Source organism: Charadrius vociferus, unplaced genomic scaffold, assembly GCF_000708025.1.
Source record: "Charadrius vociferus isolate BGI_N301 unplaced genomic scaffold, ASM70802v2 scaffold309, whole genome shotgun sequence".
In the NCBI taxonomy this organism is placed as follows: Eukaryota; Metazoa; Chordata; class Aves; order Charadriiformes; family Charadriidae; genus Charadrius; species Charadrius vociferus.
In genome coordinates, this window is record NW_009661370.1 from 372358 (window position 1) to 385676 (window position 13319).

At 36.7% G+C, this 13319-nt stretch overlaps 1 protein-coding gene across 1 annotated transcript in view; it reads left to right on the forward strand.

Annotated features, from left to right (window-relative positions):
* The window catches only part of RYR2 (ryanodine receptor 2 (cardiac)), a 471929-nt gene that overhangs the window by 287795 nt on the left and 170815 nt on the right, over positions 1 to 13319 (forward strand). Inside the window, exon 27 of the mRNA XM_009893652.1 lies at positions 9288 to 9435. Within this exon, the coding sequence (XP_009891954.1) occupies positions 9288 to 9435 (148 nt within the window). The remainder of the gene's footprint in view (positions 1 to 9287; positions 9436 to 13319) is intronic.

Consider the following 13319-nt stretch of genomic DNA (forward strand, 5'->3'; position numbering starts at 1 on the left):
TTTGATAAAAATTCAAGTTATACGTTTCAGTTCAGCACATTTCAAATTTTGTTTTTCTACAAGACCAAACCTCATTCTATTTGCAAAGCTTTCGTATAAAAAAATTAAATAAATCTTGGTTTAATATATATTAAGTTAGGCACTTAAATTCACCTTATCACATACTGACAAAGTACTTTCAAGTAACTAAATATATGCTGCATAGTATTTCAGCATTGTCCATTATAGTATCTTACTATAAAGCTCTCATTTTGGTACTTTGTAAACTATTTAGGAAACCTGTGTTCTGTACTCGGGTCTAGGCAGACAATGAGCTAATTCTTGTGTTTGCATACTGGAATGTGTGTAATATCCCCTACTAGATAGACACTGAAGATAATTCAGTATTGGTGCAACTCCCCTGCTTATAACAGGATTACTTTTTCCCCTAATACTGCATCTTTGAGTAAGGAAAGGTGGCCCTTTTGAAGGACCGTTAACGTTTCTGATAGAATATTAATCATGAGAAGTGTTGGAAGTGATGATTCTCTGTTGTCAGGTAGGAGGAACGGATTTGTTCATTTTGAACCCAATATTTCAATCCTGTGTTTATGGAGGCAGTGCACGGTTCATTTCTAGAATGAGAGTCTGTATGTCTCCAGCTGCTAAAAAGAAATATTTCTGATACATTAAAGAATGCACTCAATAATTTACACCGTGCCTCCCATATATTTTAATCTCCCAGAAGCCAAACATTTTCAATACAGGGCCTGGCCAGTCAGGAGATTTGAAATGAATGAAAGTTGGGAAATAGTTACAGCTTTGATAGAATCCTGATCTATCCCAAAATTAAATTTAGTTTTGCAACAAAATATATTGGTTAAGAAGAAGTTAAGAAGTTTCTGGAATCAATGCATCTCTTAGCTTATTGTGTTTCTAACTAGCATTGGGAAAATTTAAACCCACAAGTCATATGTAGTAAATAAAGTTTCTTAGATCTTGAAGACAATTTAACCTACCCAGTGTATGTGTATATCTTTGAAAAAAACACAGATAATTTTGCCATATTTATGGAGTGAATTTGTGGTTAAATTGTGTTTTCGGCATTAGTGAGGTATCAAGTAAGAAAGGTGATTAAATGATAGTGTTAAAGACTTTTTCACTGTTACTGGGTTGGGAATGATAAGCAAAACATGTAGTGGGAGTGGGTGGCAATAAAAAAAGTTTCTCCTTTACATCTACGCAAAGTGTATACACACTGTCTTTAAGTAGGTTTTGATGTGCCTGTTGATACAGAAGATTCTACTTTTGAAGAGTCTTGACATGATAGTAATCAATCATTAGGTTTTTTACGGTTCCCGAAAAGCAGTGGCATTGCCCCCAAGCCACAACTTTGGTTTAAAAAAATAAGATAGAAAAATTGGTTAGACAAATCTGGTAAGGGATGTAACCTAAAGTTAAACACTGCAACTTAATGTCAGAAGAATACTGAGTTATAGAATCATAGAGTGGTTAGAGTTGGAGGGGACTTTAAAGATCACCTAGTTCCAACTCCCCTGCCATGGGTGGGAATGCCTTCCACTAGACCAGGTTGCTCAAAGCCCCATCCAGCCTGGCCTTGAACACTTCCAGGGATGGAGCTTCCACAACTTCCCTGGAAAATTTGTTCCAGTGCCTCACCACCCTCACAGTGAATTTTTTTTCCTAATGTCTATTCTGAATCTCCCCTCTTCCAGTTTGGAGCCATTGCCCCTAATCCTATCACTACATGCCCTTGTAAAAAGTCCCTCTCCAGCTTTCTTGCAGGTGCCCTTCAGATACTGGAAGGCTGCTATAAGGTCTCCCCGCAGCCTTCACTTCTCCAGGCTGAACACCCCCAACTCTCTCAGCCTGTCTTCATAGGAGAGGTGCTCCAGCCTCTGATCATCTTTGTGACCCTCCTCTGGACCCACTCCAACAGGTCCCTGCCTTTTTTATGTTGAGGGCTCCAGAATTGGACACATAATTCCAGGTGGGGTCTAATGAGAGCAGAGTAGAGGGGCAGAATCACCTCCTTCGACATGCTGGCCATGCTTCTTTTGATGCAGCCCAGGATACGATGGTCCAGTGAACAGTGTCATAGTTATGCTTTTAACAGAGGATGATTGTTAAATATCAGCAAGAGCTCAGGAATATTCATGACCTTCAGGAAACAGATCAACAAGATTAGCAGTATAGTTTACTCTCTTATTCTTGGCAGATAAATTACAGTAGTCTCAAGCAGGTTAATGATGTCCTTGAGAACTTTCCCACCAATAGTATGTTCTGTAGAGGCTGCCATGCTTGGGGTGTTGATGTTGATTTCCTCTTAATTCAATTATTTTTCTCTTTTCAAATAATTAAGTTTATTTTCTTCTGGAGAGAAGACAGACAACTGAGTTCCAAGAGTGCCTACAATGTGCAGATAACAAATACCATTCATTAAAAGTCAAAAGAAGAGGGCAGAATAGCAAAGTGCTCCTTTCTGGGTGCAGTGCAAAGAGGCTTCTCATTTAGCTGATATACACATCACCTGGCAAGCTTCGAGCTGTTGCCCACACTGCTATGTGCTTCTGATTGACTCCAACAATGAGTTTGTTTCATGGGCTGCATTTTGTCATCCCATCATATTACTGTGACATGATGTTATGCTGTTATACTCTAAACAGATCTTGCAGAGCTATGAAATAGTTTCCTAAGGGAGAGAAGCTTAAGAGAAGTTTGAATGTAGGTGAACTAGTCATTGGGTTAATATGTTATACACAGCAATCATGATGTGGCTGTAGGATGGATTAGATGATTTCATTGGTCTGTTCCATCATGAATGCCGCCTCATTTTAGGATTGTATAATATGAAAAATTAAAGGGATACTGTCAAGTAGTTCATGTAGAAACCATTTCTTTTCTGTTAGGGGAAAATGCCTTCCAAGTTCCAGATTTTTTCTTCTGCTAAATCCACCACTGCTTCTCAGGACTTTTTCTTAACAAGGGATAGCTGCTCTTCGTGCATGACTGTATTTTTGTTCTGCTGCTGCAGAGGCAACCAGCCAGCAGAGGGAGCAGAAGTTAACTAATAAATCCTGTTCCCAGAACTGTGCTGACAGCTGTGATGACACTGATCACAAACAAGTAAGTATTTTTTGGTAGGATAGACTCATGGTAGCTTATTGCTCCATGAAAGGAGCAGAAGGAACAAAAAAACGTAGGAAAAATACCTATTTCTGCTTAAAAGAACGTATTACTACTCCTCTCTCGTGAGACCCCGCCTGGACTACTGCATCCAGCTCCCGAGTCCCCAACATAAGAAGGCCATGGACCTGCTGGAGCGTGTCCAGAGGAGGGCCACGAGGATGATCCGAGGGCTGGAGCACCTCTCCTATGAGGAGAGGCTGAAAGAGTTGGGGCTGTTCAGCCTGGAGAAGAGAAGGCTCTGGGGAGATCTTATTGCGGTCTTCCAGTACCTAAAGGGGGCCTACAGGAGAGCTGGGGAAGGACTTTTTACTAGGGCATGTAGCGATAGGACGAGGGGAAATAGCTTTAAACTGGAAGAGGGCAGGTTTAGATTAAACATTAGGAAGAAATTTTTTACTTTGAGGGTGGTAAGGCACTGGAACAGGTTGCCCAGAGAGGTTGTTGAGGCCCCATTCCTGGAGGTGTTCAAGGCCAGGCTGGACGTGGCCTTGGACAACCTGGTCTAGTTGAAGGTGTCCCTGCCCATGGCATGGGGGTTGGAACTCGATGATCTTCAAGGTCCTTTCCAACCTAAACCATTCTATGATTCTGTGATTAAATAACAGGGGTAAGTAGAAAACCAAGCACAAAATCATTGTGAAAATACTTGACAGTGTCCCTTTAAGGGAGAACATGGTTGTCTGCAGGTTGGTCATCTCTGAACTTGGAAAATGGTAAATGATCAAAGACAGATAATGGAGATAGGACCAGGCAAAGGAGCAATGTAGTCTTGGTATAAAAGAATTAAAATAATAACATTTGTACTATGAGAGGGAGCTTTCTTTTTAACATGTGCAAATTTTGACATTATGTCCTATCATAACTACTTGAGCTTTTTGTGTTTTCTTAAGGATTTTTTTCCATTACAAGCTGATTAAAAAATAGCACTGGAGTATAAAAGGATGCATTTGTGACTAAATCTTCACAAACAAATGGAAAATATTCAGAACTCGCATAGTTTATCCATGAACTTACAATATTGGTTGACGTTCATAAAACTGTAATGTCATGTATACAGGAGAATCCCAACTTTTTATATAAGTAAGGAAAAGACAGAAAGGGAGATAAGAGGCAAGCATAGAAATCAGAAAGCAAGTTAAAATAATTTCAAGTACATTAGCCACCCCCTCCCGCTTCCTGAATGCATGCCTTTTAGGGGTCCCCACTGTTTGTGGGGGTCACAGCCAAAGAGTCTGACTTTCAAATTTTGCTTGTATGCATTGTCACCCTAGTCACATGTCACCCTTAGTCAAATGGTGTCTTGCTTTTTCTTCATGTTGTATTGTGTAATGGGGCTGAAGAACCTAAAAATCAGAAACCTTGTTTATATATTAAAAAAAAAAATAATTAAAAACACCATAGCTTTAACAATTGGTTATAAAAATCAGCAACCTAAAAAGTTCTTCCCACTCTGTGAAGAGCTTCTTAAAAAAGGTGCTCTGCGCTTCCTGTCCTAGGACTGTGAAGCAACTATCAAGTCTGATTTCTCTTTGGTTGGAAATGCAAGACTCCTTGGTCTTTTAAGTCAGCATCTTACTTTTTTAAGATTTTTGCAGAAAGCATATGAAATCACTATTTGATCAGGAGTTGGTCTTCTCAGACTGACTGGTGCTGCAATGCAAGAGAGGCACTGTTCTGGAAATTCAGACTAAGGAAACACGGATGTTTGGGAAAAATCACAAGTTGAAAGCTTATCACTTACTTTGTCATTAAATATACATAAAAAGGCGTCTCGTCTTGTCCTTGTAAAAATGACTTCTGTCACCTCACTTTCACATTTTACATTATTTATACTGATATATTAGTTCCATTTATAGTCAGGGCACATTCCGCCAGGCATTCCATGTGGGTAGGGTCCTCAGTGAAGGTAGAAGCTGTACACGTATTTTTAAGGATGCACATACTTCTAAGGATACAAGTTGGCTGCTACTATGACAGGTTAGGAAAGCAACTTCAGATTTGGGTGTATAAATTTAGGATTACTTGTTAACATGTTCAAGAATATGGTGTTGTGAAGACTTTATTGTGCTTTCCAGTTCCGGAATCTTGAAATGACTTAATAAATAACAAGTTAGAATTATATTTTTCCTTTTTCCCCTATAAAATAATTTTTAATTTTAATGGTTTATGGTTAAACATGAGCTGCCATCATAAATGCAGAAAAGCTAGACCTCTGAATAACAAAATATGAAATGTATGGTGTAGGTAAATGATCCTGTTCACATGTATATGCTGCACACTCACACAGGGGCACACTGAGCTGTTTCTGACAGCATTGCTGGCAAACTCACCAGTAGCATTTGTTGTGGCAATTGCTCAGTGCAGGATCCACAGACATGACTGCAAGCAGAATCAATTCACAGTTGTGGAATGGGTGTTTTCTAATGGTGCAAATGAAGCTACAAAAACAACAGCACATCTGTCTCGCTGAATTTGTGCTGAAATACATTTGCTTTGTGCTTGTCATTTAGCAACCTTGGTTATGAGAACAAAATCATTTCAGTACCACACAGAATATGTATCTGTACAGCTCTAACACTTTAAATCACAAACCTTATGATCCCGTTAAATTATAATAATGTTTTTTCTGCACTCTTCCTACTCTGTATTTTTATTTTTCAGTCTTTTCCTGTCTTTCTTTTTGATAGGCACTTATTTATGTATGTTTCTGGTGTCTTTTTGTTCCTTTTAGTCTAGTGATCTGTGCCATTTCTGAACTTCTCAGAGCTTTCAGAAGGCCCAGCAGTGCATACGTTTGCGGTATCACATTTATAGCTCTGAAAACGGTGTCATTCTTTATAATTTCAGGTGTCTTTTAGAGGTTTATATAAGGCTTTGTTTTTTGTTACTGAATTACACTTTGTGTAATAAAGTTGTACTCTTCAGAAGTATGTCATAATAGGTGGTTCTTTTAGAACCGATTATAGAATTTGACTATGGTTTTCTATGCTGCTGTAGACAGTATGGACACTCCTTGCATTCTTACGCTTACATGATATTTGTCTACGCAAGCTGCAAGACCAGTTGCTAGACCGGGTGTGCTAGATCAGTTATATACATATCACGTACTCGCTGAAGGAATGAGTGCAGTTCTGCACCTCTCAGCTCCCGGTGTGTTTCCTCTGTGAATTATTTTGCAGCAGTGTTCATTACCTGCAATGGAAGTTTTAAAAAGCTTGTTGACATTTGTTGGCTTGTTAAGTTCTGGGGTGCTTTTGTCTTCTGGAGATCTGCTTTTCTTTTTCTTTCAAATGACTCTGTGAACAAGTGATTGCCAGACAAACTCTACAAAGCGCAGTCTTCTGATGAAGCATTAGACTGCGAAATCCTGAGAATTCTGGCAAAAAAATAAAAATTTAGGCTGAGTTTTCACAGAATCACAGAATTTTCAGAGTTGAAAGGGACCTCTAGAGATCATCTAGTCCAACTCCCCTGCTAAAGCAGGATTGCCTAGAGCACATTACCCAGGACTGCATCCAGGCAGGTTTTGAAAATCTCCAGGGAAGGATACTCCACAACCTCCCTGGGCAGCCTGTGCCAGTGCTCTGTCACCCGAACTGCAAAGAAGTTTTTCCTTCTTTTAACAGTCTACAATGCAAAACAACGTTTTATGTAGTGAATAGGAGGAATTAAGCCCATGTATGAATTGCAAATGTACGCAATAAAAATTATCACTTCTAGCTAATCAGTTTTCTTGTTGACTTGATTGTGACTGTGCAAAGCTCAATCACTGTATAGGATCATTCTCTTGATTAGCTACACTTAAACCACAGAGGTGCAGAAGATTGTTAGTACAAAAACGTGTGATTACTATAACAACAACAGGTCTTAATTCAGCAATAAGTTAAACATTCAAAACTTAGATAAACATACCATAGGAAAAAAAAAAGAACAAAATTATTAAGAGAAAATTCCCCTCTTATATTCATTTTTAAAGAAGTAGCCAAAGTCTTGAATGGATGAAAAAGATCACAATATCCATAGAATCATAGAACGGTTTAGGTTAAATAAAGTCAGACCTAAGGAAAAAAAATAATGTAAAATTGAGTTTGTTTAATACTCTTGATTTCTTTTTCCTCACTCTGATTTTGTGCTTAGGCATTTTTAAAAGCACTTATACTGTATTTCATTATCATACATTGTTATGAGCTGCTTGCCAGTATGTTAATGTGTGTTAATGGTTGCTATAGCATTACCAGTGCATTAGTCTAATTGTAATTGTTATTCCAAACTTCTCGTTCATATTTTTAAAGAAAGCATTTTTTGGATATACAGTGTTTCAGAGGAAATTATTTCTATTTTTGTGTCCTTTCTAAGATAAATAATTAAACCCATGGTGTTTCATCTCTGATGTTAATGTGATTATTCTTACATCAAATAATAATTCCTTATAACATTTACTTCAACATTTTTTTGGTCCATTCTCTTCTGGAAACAGCCCTTTTCTACATCTACCAAATTAAATATTGGAGAAAGGGAGATGTCAGCTTCAGTGTGTGGAATAAATATGGGAAATAGTTCCCTCAAATAGTCCTTGGGTTGGCCCTGTCACTGTCATTCCCACTGAATATAGCTAGAGCTGATATGGTGCAGAAATTTGTGTCCCAAGCAATGCATTATCTTTATCTTTCTGTTAGTGCTTTTAGCATGTAGGTAATACTTGTCCCATAATATTTCTTCTAGGAGGATCACTGGTAGGACCAGATTTCATCAAGCACTGCTTAATAATTGCACTTTAATGTTTACTCAACACGATAAGGCAGAAGGCAGATAGCCTTGTATCTAAGCATTTGAAGGACAACAAAAGATGATACCTGCAAGTATTTGTCAGAATGGATGTGCTATTTCTTTTCTGCCTGCAAAGGTAGAATGAAAACCACATAGATGCTTAAGAGTAGAACTGTAATTCTATAAAAGAAATAAGATACTTTCACTATAGGCACTGTTTTCTAAAATAACAGGCTACAGTTTTGCCCTTACTTGTCTGACCAATCATAAAAGCTTCTCGGTATCTTTGGTATTTGTACCTTAGAGAACGAACAGCGTTTAGTTTTTTTTTTGGTTTTTTTGTTTTTTTTTCTCATATGCCCAGTCTTTCTTTCTTTCTTTCTTTATTTATTTTTCAAAAATAAGATACTGCGAAGAAGGTGGAGGGTTCTTTGTATGGTTTCTCTCACTGCCAACAAATGCTGACAGGATGCGAGAAGAGAACGTAGACAAGAAAGCAATTCTGTTAGTCACTAAAAATTATGCTAGCCATATAAATAATTCAGTTAAACAGTACTTTCTAATAAGATAATTTTGCACGAGAGGAAAACCTAATCAATATTGTGTTAATAAACCTAAAATACAACTATTAAACCTTAGTAATACATTAATTTCAGATGGAGGAGAGGTTACAGAAAATTACCTATTACAAAAATTCTGCAGATTAAGCACATTAATCATATTCTTACAAGACTTTTTTTTAGAAAAATAGATGTTTTAGGTATTTAACATAGTAAAGCACAGGCTTATTATATATTTTATTATTTATTATTGTATGTATTAACATTCCTTTATTAGTAGTGTTTTATTCTGTTCTTTTGTTTATATATTGTTTATTCTTTTTTTATTTACCTTTTTTAGTGCCATAATTAAAAAAAAATTAAAAACCCTATACATTTGTGGTACAGTAACGTGTCTGAACATTAGTTATGTATAAGCTTCTTGCTATGGTAGCTTCAAATGTAATCCCTTTGACTTTTCAGTCAAACTGTTCACATTTATCCTCATTCTTGTTGTTTGTATTGTTTTCCCATTACGTAAATTTGATGGAAAATAAAAGCAGGTATAAGCTACGCAGTTTCATTTATTTATATATTACTTGCTTTTTTAGTAAATTCAGTGTTGTTACTAGTTTCTAGACTATTGCAACTTCTTTGAATCCTTGCCGTATTTGCAGTTCTGTGATTTAAGTTGGTATAAATAGTAATTTTTATACTGCTGCTATAGCACGTTTTTGTCTTTAAGACAAAGCACAGTTTCTGAAATTGAATTGATTTTTCATACTTGTGCAGGATGTGAAAAATCGACGAAATCCTCGCCTGGTACCTTATGCTCTTTTGGATGATCGGACAAAGAAGTCAAACAAAGACAGTCTTCGGGAAGCAGTCCGCACCCTTCTCGGCTATGGTTACAACCTGGAAGCTCCTGATCAAGATCATGGTAATTAATTTTATTGTTTGTTCCTCCCTCTCTCTCTCTCTCTCTCTCACTCTCAAAAAAAAAAAAAATAGAATATTCCATTCCACTCCTAAATTTGTTGGTCCAATAAAATAATCTGAACCGGTACTGTGTCTCCAAAGCTAATAGGTGCTCCATCTTCTATTGTTTAGATTTCCCTTTAATCTTACTTTTTTAATTGTTTCTTTTTCTTGTCCTGTGGCCTCAAATGAAGAATTACAAAATTAAACATTTTTACATTTTAAATCAGTGATACATTATTTCTGTATTTCATTCACTTCCTTTTACTGTTCATTTTTTTCATTTGATAGTTCAGATGAAACAAAAATAAATGCTTAAGCAATTTAAATCAGGATTGTGAATACTACAATACACAACCATAAAATACAGAAAATCAGGAAAACATGTTTATCATCTTGCTCAATATATGGTCTTATGCCAGGGAATAAAATGTATGGTTATATTTTAAATATGTGCATTAATACCTGAAGTTCCCCAATCTAAAATTAAGTTTTTATTTTAAAACTTTTAAATTAGTACTATATTTGTTTTTTCAAGACAGAATAGCAAAATTGCTAAGAAAAAGCTTATATGTAAATGTAATAGATGTGAATTTTATATTCGTATGATTTTAACTCTAAATTATTAATTCTGCAGTTCATGTAGAGTCTTGTATTTGAACACTTAAAGGTACAAGATGAAATTTTCAAAGACAAATGCCTACAAACCAGATTTCTGTGAATGTCAAACTGCAAGTCTAGAATTAGACAGTCTGTTAGAGTATTTAAGCTTCCTGGACTTTCTCGGGTCTTTGAAGTTGAATAGACTATGAGTGAATTTTAACTCACTTCTTACAAATGTTTTCTTTGAATTTGCATCATTGCCAGATCGAATACTTTATTGATGCTCCAGGCAGTATTTTCAGCATATATAGTTTGATTTTGAGACATCCTAAACAGAAAAAAATGGAAAACTATATACAATTTTAATAAACAAGTTTTAAAGTAATGGTACAGAACATTCACCTCAGTAACTACAGAACACGAAACATTAAGATGGCAAAAGAAATCAGGAGACATAATGTACAAATAAAATAAATTGTCTTTTAGATTTTGGCTTTTAAAACAACATTTTTCCGTCATGCTGAGATCAAGTTGTAAGACGGAGCATGAGAGGGATATTCTTGATGCTGTACGGTTATTCTGGAGGACTAACTACACATACAGAAAGGAAATGATAGCATGATACATATAACCTCTCTTCAATCGTATTCTAGAAGTTCACTTGGAGATATGGAAATACAGAATAATCAAATCGAAATTGAAGCTTATGTCCTTATAATCTCAGCAAAGTGTGGAAAAATTGAGAAATGTGTCTAATTGTTATCCTATCAATATATTGATTAATAAATGATTATTTTTCCTGCTTTATATAATGATAGTATTGTTAATTTTGGACCTGTTTAGGCCATAGACCTTCAGTAAAGTATTTCTGCGGATGATCTAACTTGTACCAAAAACCCACACAGGGAACCTGCCATTTTCAGTTTCTTTTCCAAAGCACATACATGCTCTGATCCTCAGCTTTTATGAGAGGCTGCTATTAAATTACACTTTTAAATATGAGGCATCACAGATACTGTGAGCGTGTAACAAGGCTGGATTGCTGAATGGGGAAAACAATCTGTTTCTTAGTGGAGTAGATTGTATTGGTGGCAAAGTGCCATGGTCTCACTGTTAAATCTGCCTGTGCCTAGTCTGGAGAGTTTAAAGCTGCTGCATAGTCTTGCAATTTCTTCCCCTCCCACTGTGGGAATGAAATGCTGCACAGAGAGAGTGAGCATGGCCTCTGCTTGGTTCTGAGAAGGTGGGTTGGCTGGTATAGGAGCCTTTTGCCTCTTGTGAAGATGAAAGGGCTGTCTAGTGGTACAGGGTGAGAGGGAGGGAAAGCAAGCTCGTTTTCCGCAAGCTCGTTTTCCACAGTCTTCTCCAAATCCCCCTGAAGAATATTAAGCCCCTTTTCTCATTTACAGCTCTGAGAACCATGTGGCCCTGCCTTTCCTCAGGAATGAATTGCTGGAAAATTTTATTTTTTCCTTATGATGCAGAGATCCTTGAGCTAGTTCTGTGCATGGAGTCATTAATGAAATGTAAAGAACACAATTGCAATCCTTGCATCTGAAAGGTGTCATCAATCCTGTTCCAGAATTTCCGGAGGAAAGGACCTGCAGAACAGTGTCTCACAAACTCGTCTTTCTTAGACAAAGACTGGGATTGCATTCACCAAAAGATTTTTATACTCATTTTGGTAATTTAGATTTTACAGTTTATGAGCCTCTTATGTTTTTGAGCCGCATAAAACATGTCATAGGGATCCCCTTTCATCAGCCAAAATACATACTGTTATTAAAGGATTTAGAGCCCTCTAGTGGTGTTCTGCAACTCTGTTCATTAAATTTATTTTAAACATTGATTTACGAAGCTCTATAGCATCATTTTTTATGTGTTATTATTTATTGATTATTTTTATTTTTTTAGTACTATTACTTACTGGTTTCCCACAGCAGCTGTATTTTTGGGATTGCTTACAACTAGAAAGCAGTAGGTTACTTAGAAGGTAAAAAGACAACAAGTTCTCAGTTTCCATGCTTTGTTCATCTCCCGTATAGGTGAGGTACTCAGGGTCTTCAAAAGTGTTTTTAAGACATTAATTACGTAGACCATCAAAGAGAAGATTTTACTGGCAAAGAATTACGTAGCAGAGAGTTCAGAGCTGTTCACAGAAAACTTAATGAGCCTGGCCTAACTGAAGTTAGGCATTTGGTGGCATGAGAAGTGAGTAAGTTCTGAGTGATGCGATTCTATAGGCTATTCGAGATAATATTGGAAATGTGGACCTTTATGTGGCTGAGAAAACAGAAGAGAAAGGGAGAGGTTCTTAACATGGTCTAACAAACAGAAAGGTGGGTTCAGACGTGTTTGAGCTTATAACAAACTCAGGAAGAGGAGGAATTACAGTGATCAGATTGGAATACTGAATTATCAAAGGCTGTGCAGGTTTTAATACCTTGCAAATTTGTGGACAAAGATCCAGAGTACTCTAGGCATTCTTTTTCCTAATCTGAGAAAAAGAGTCAGAGTGATCACTGAATCATGTGGTTTGATTAATGGAGAGAAAACTGTATAAGATACCATAGGATAGAGTAGGTGAGAAAACTTAAAGAAGAAAGATCAAGGGTTTCAGTCAGCATTACATCTTGTGATTTGTGAAACGTTTTCATCTTTTAAAAAGCTGTGATTTTTATCATTTCAGGCTACCTTATGGTTTGAATTGATAGTAAGGTCTTGGAAAAAAGTGTCAGAAACAGAGTGTAGGACTGTGTAATATGTAAGAAACAGTGAGGGAAGTTTGTGTGTGCTCACCGTACAAGGTTGTACTTGAAGCTATTTTAGCGGAAGATACTACACGAAGAAAATATGTAGAGTAGTGAAAGGCAGCTCTGAGGGAAAACTCAGTGTATACTCATACAAAATATTGAAGGAAAGCAGAAAGAAGATAGGATTAAAAGTGTTTAAAAGGATGTTAGGAATGGCCATCTCCACAGCACCAAGTAGCCTCATGAATAGTAGTAGTATTCAAGTAATATTCTTAGGCAATTTTTGAGAGCATTTTCCACAGGTAGTAGGTGGATGTCACATAGCTGCAGATGAATCAATAAAGGCATTTTTTCAAGACAGTACGTTCAGTGCAGTGAGGGAAAGAAGAAAACTGGAGAAGCAGGTAAGTCTAAGATTTGCGTTTTTGTGAATGGCAGAAACAAAAGTACATTTCTATTGGAGCAGATTGATCTGGAATGGATGTTGAGT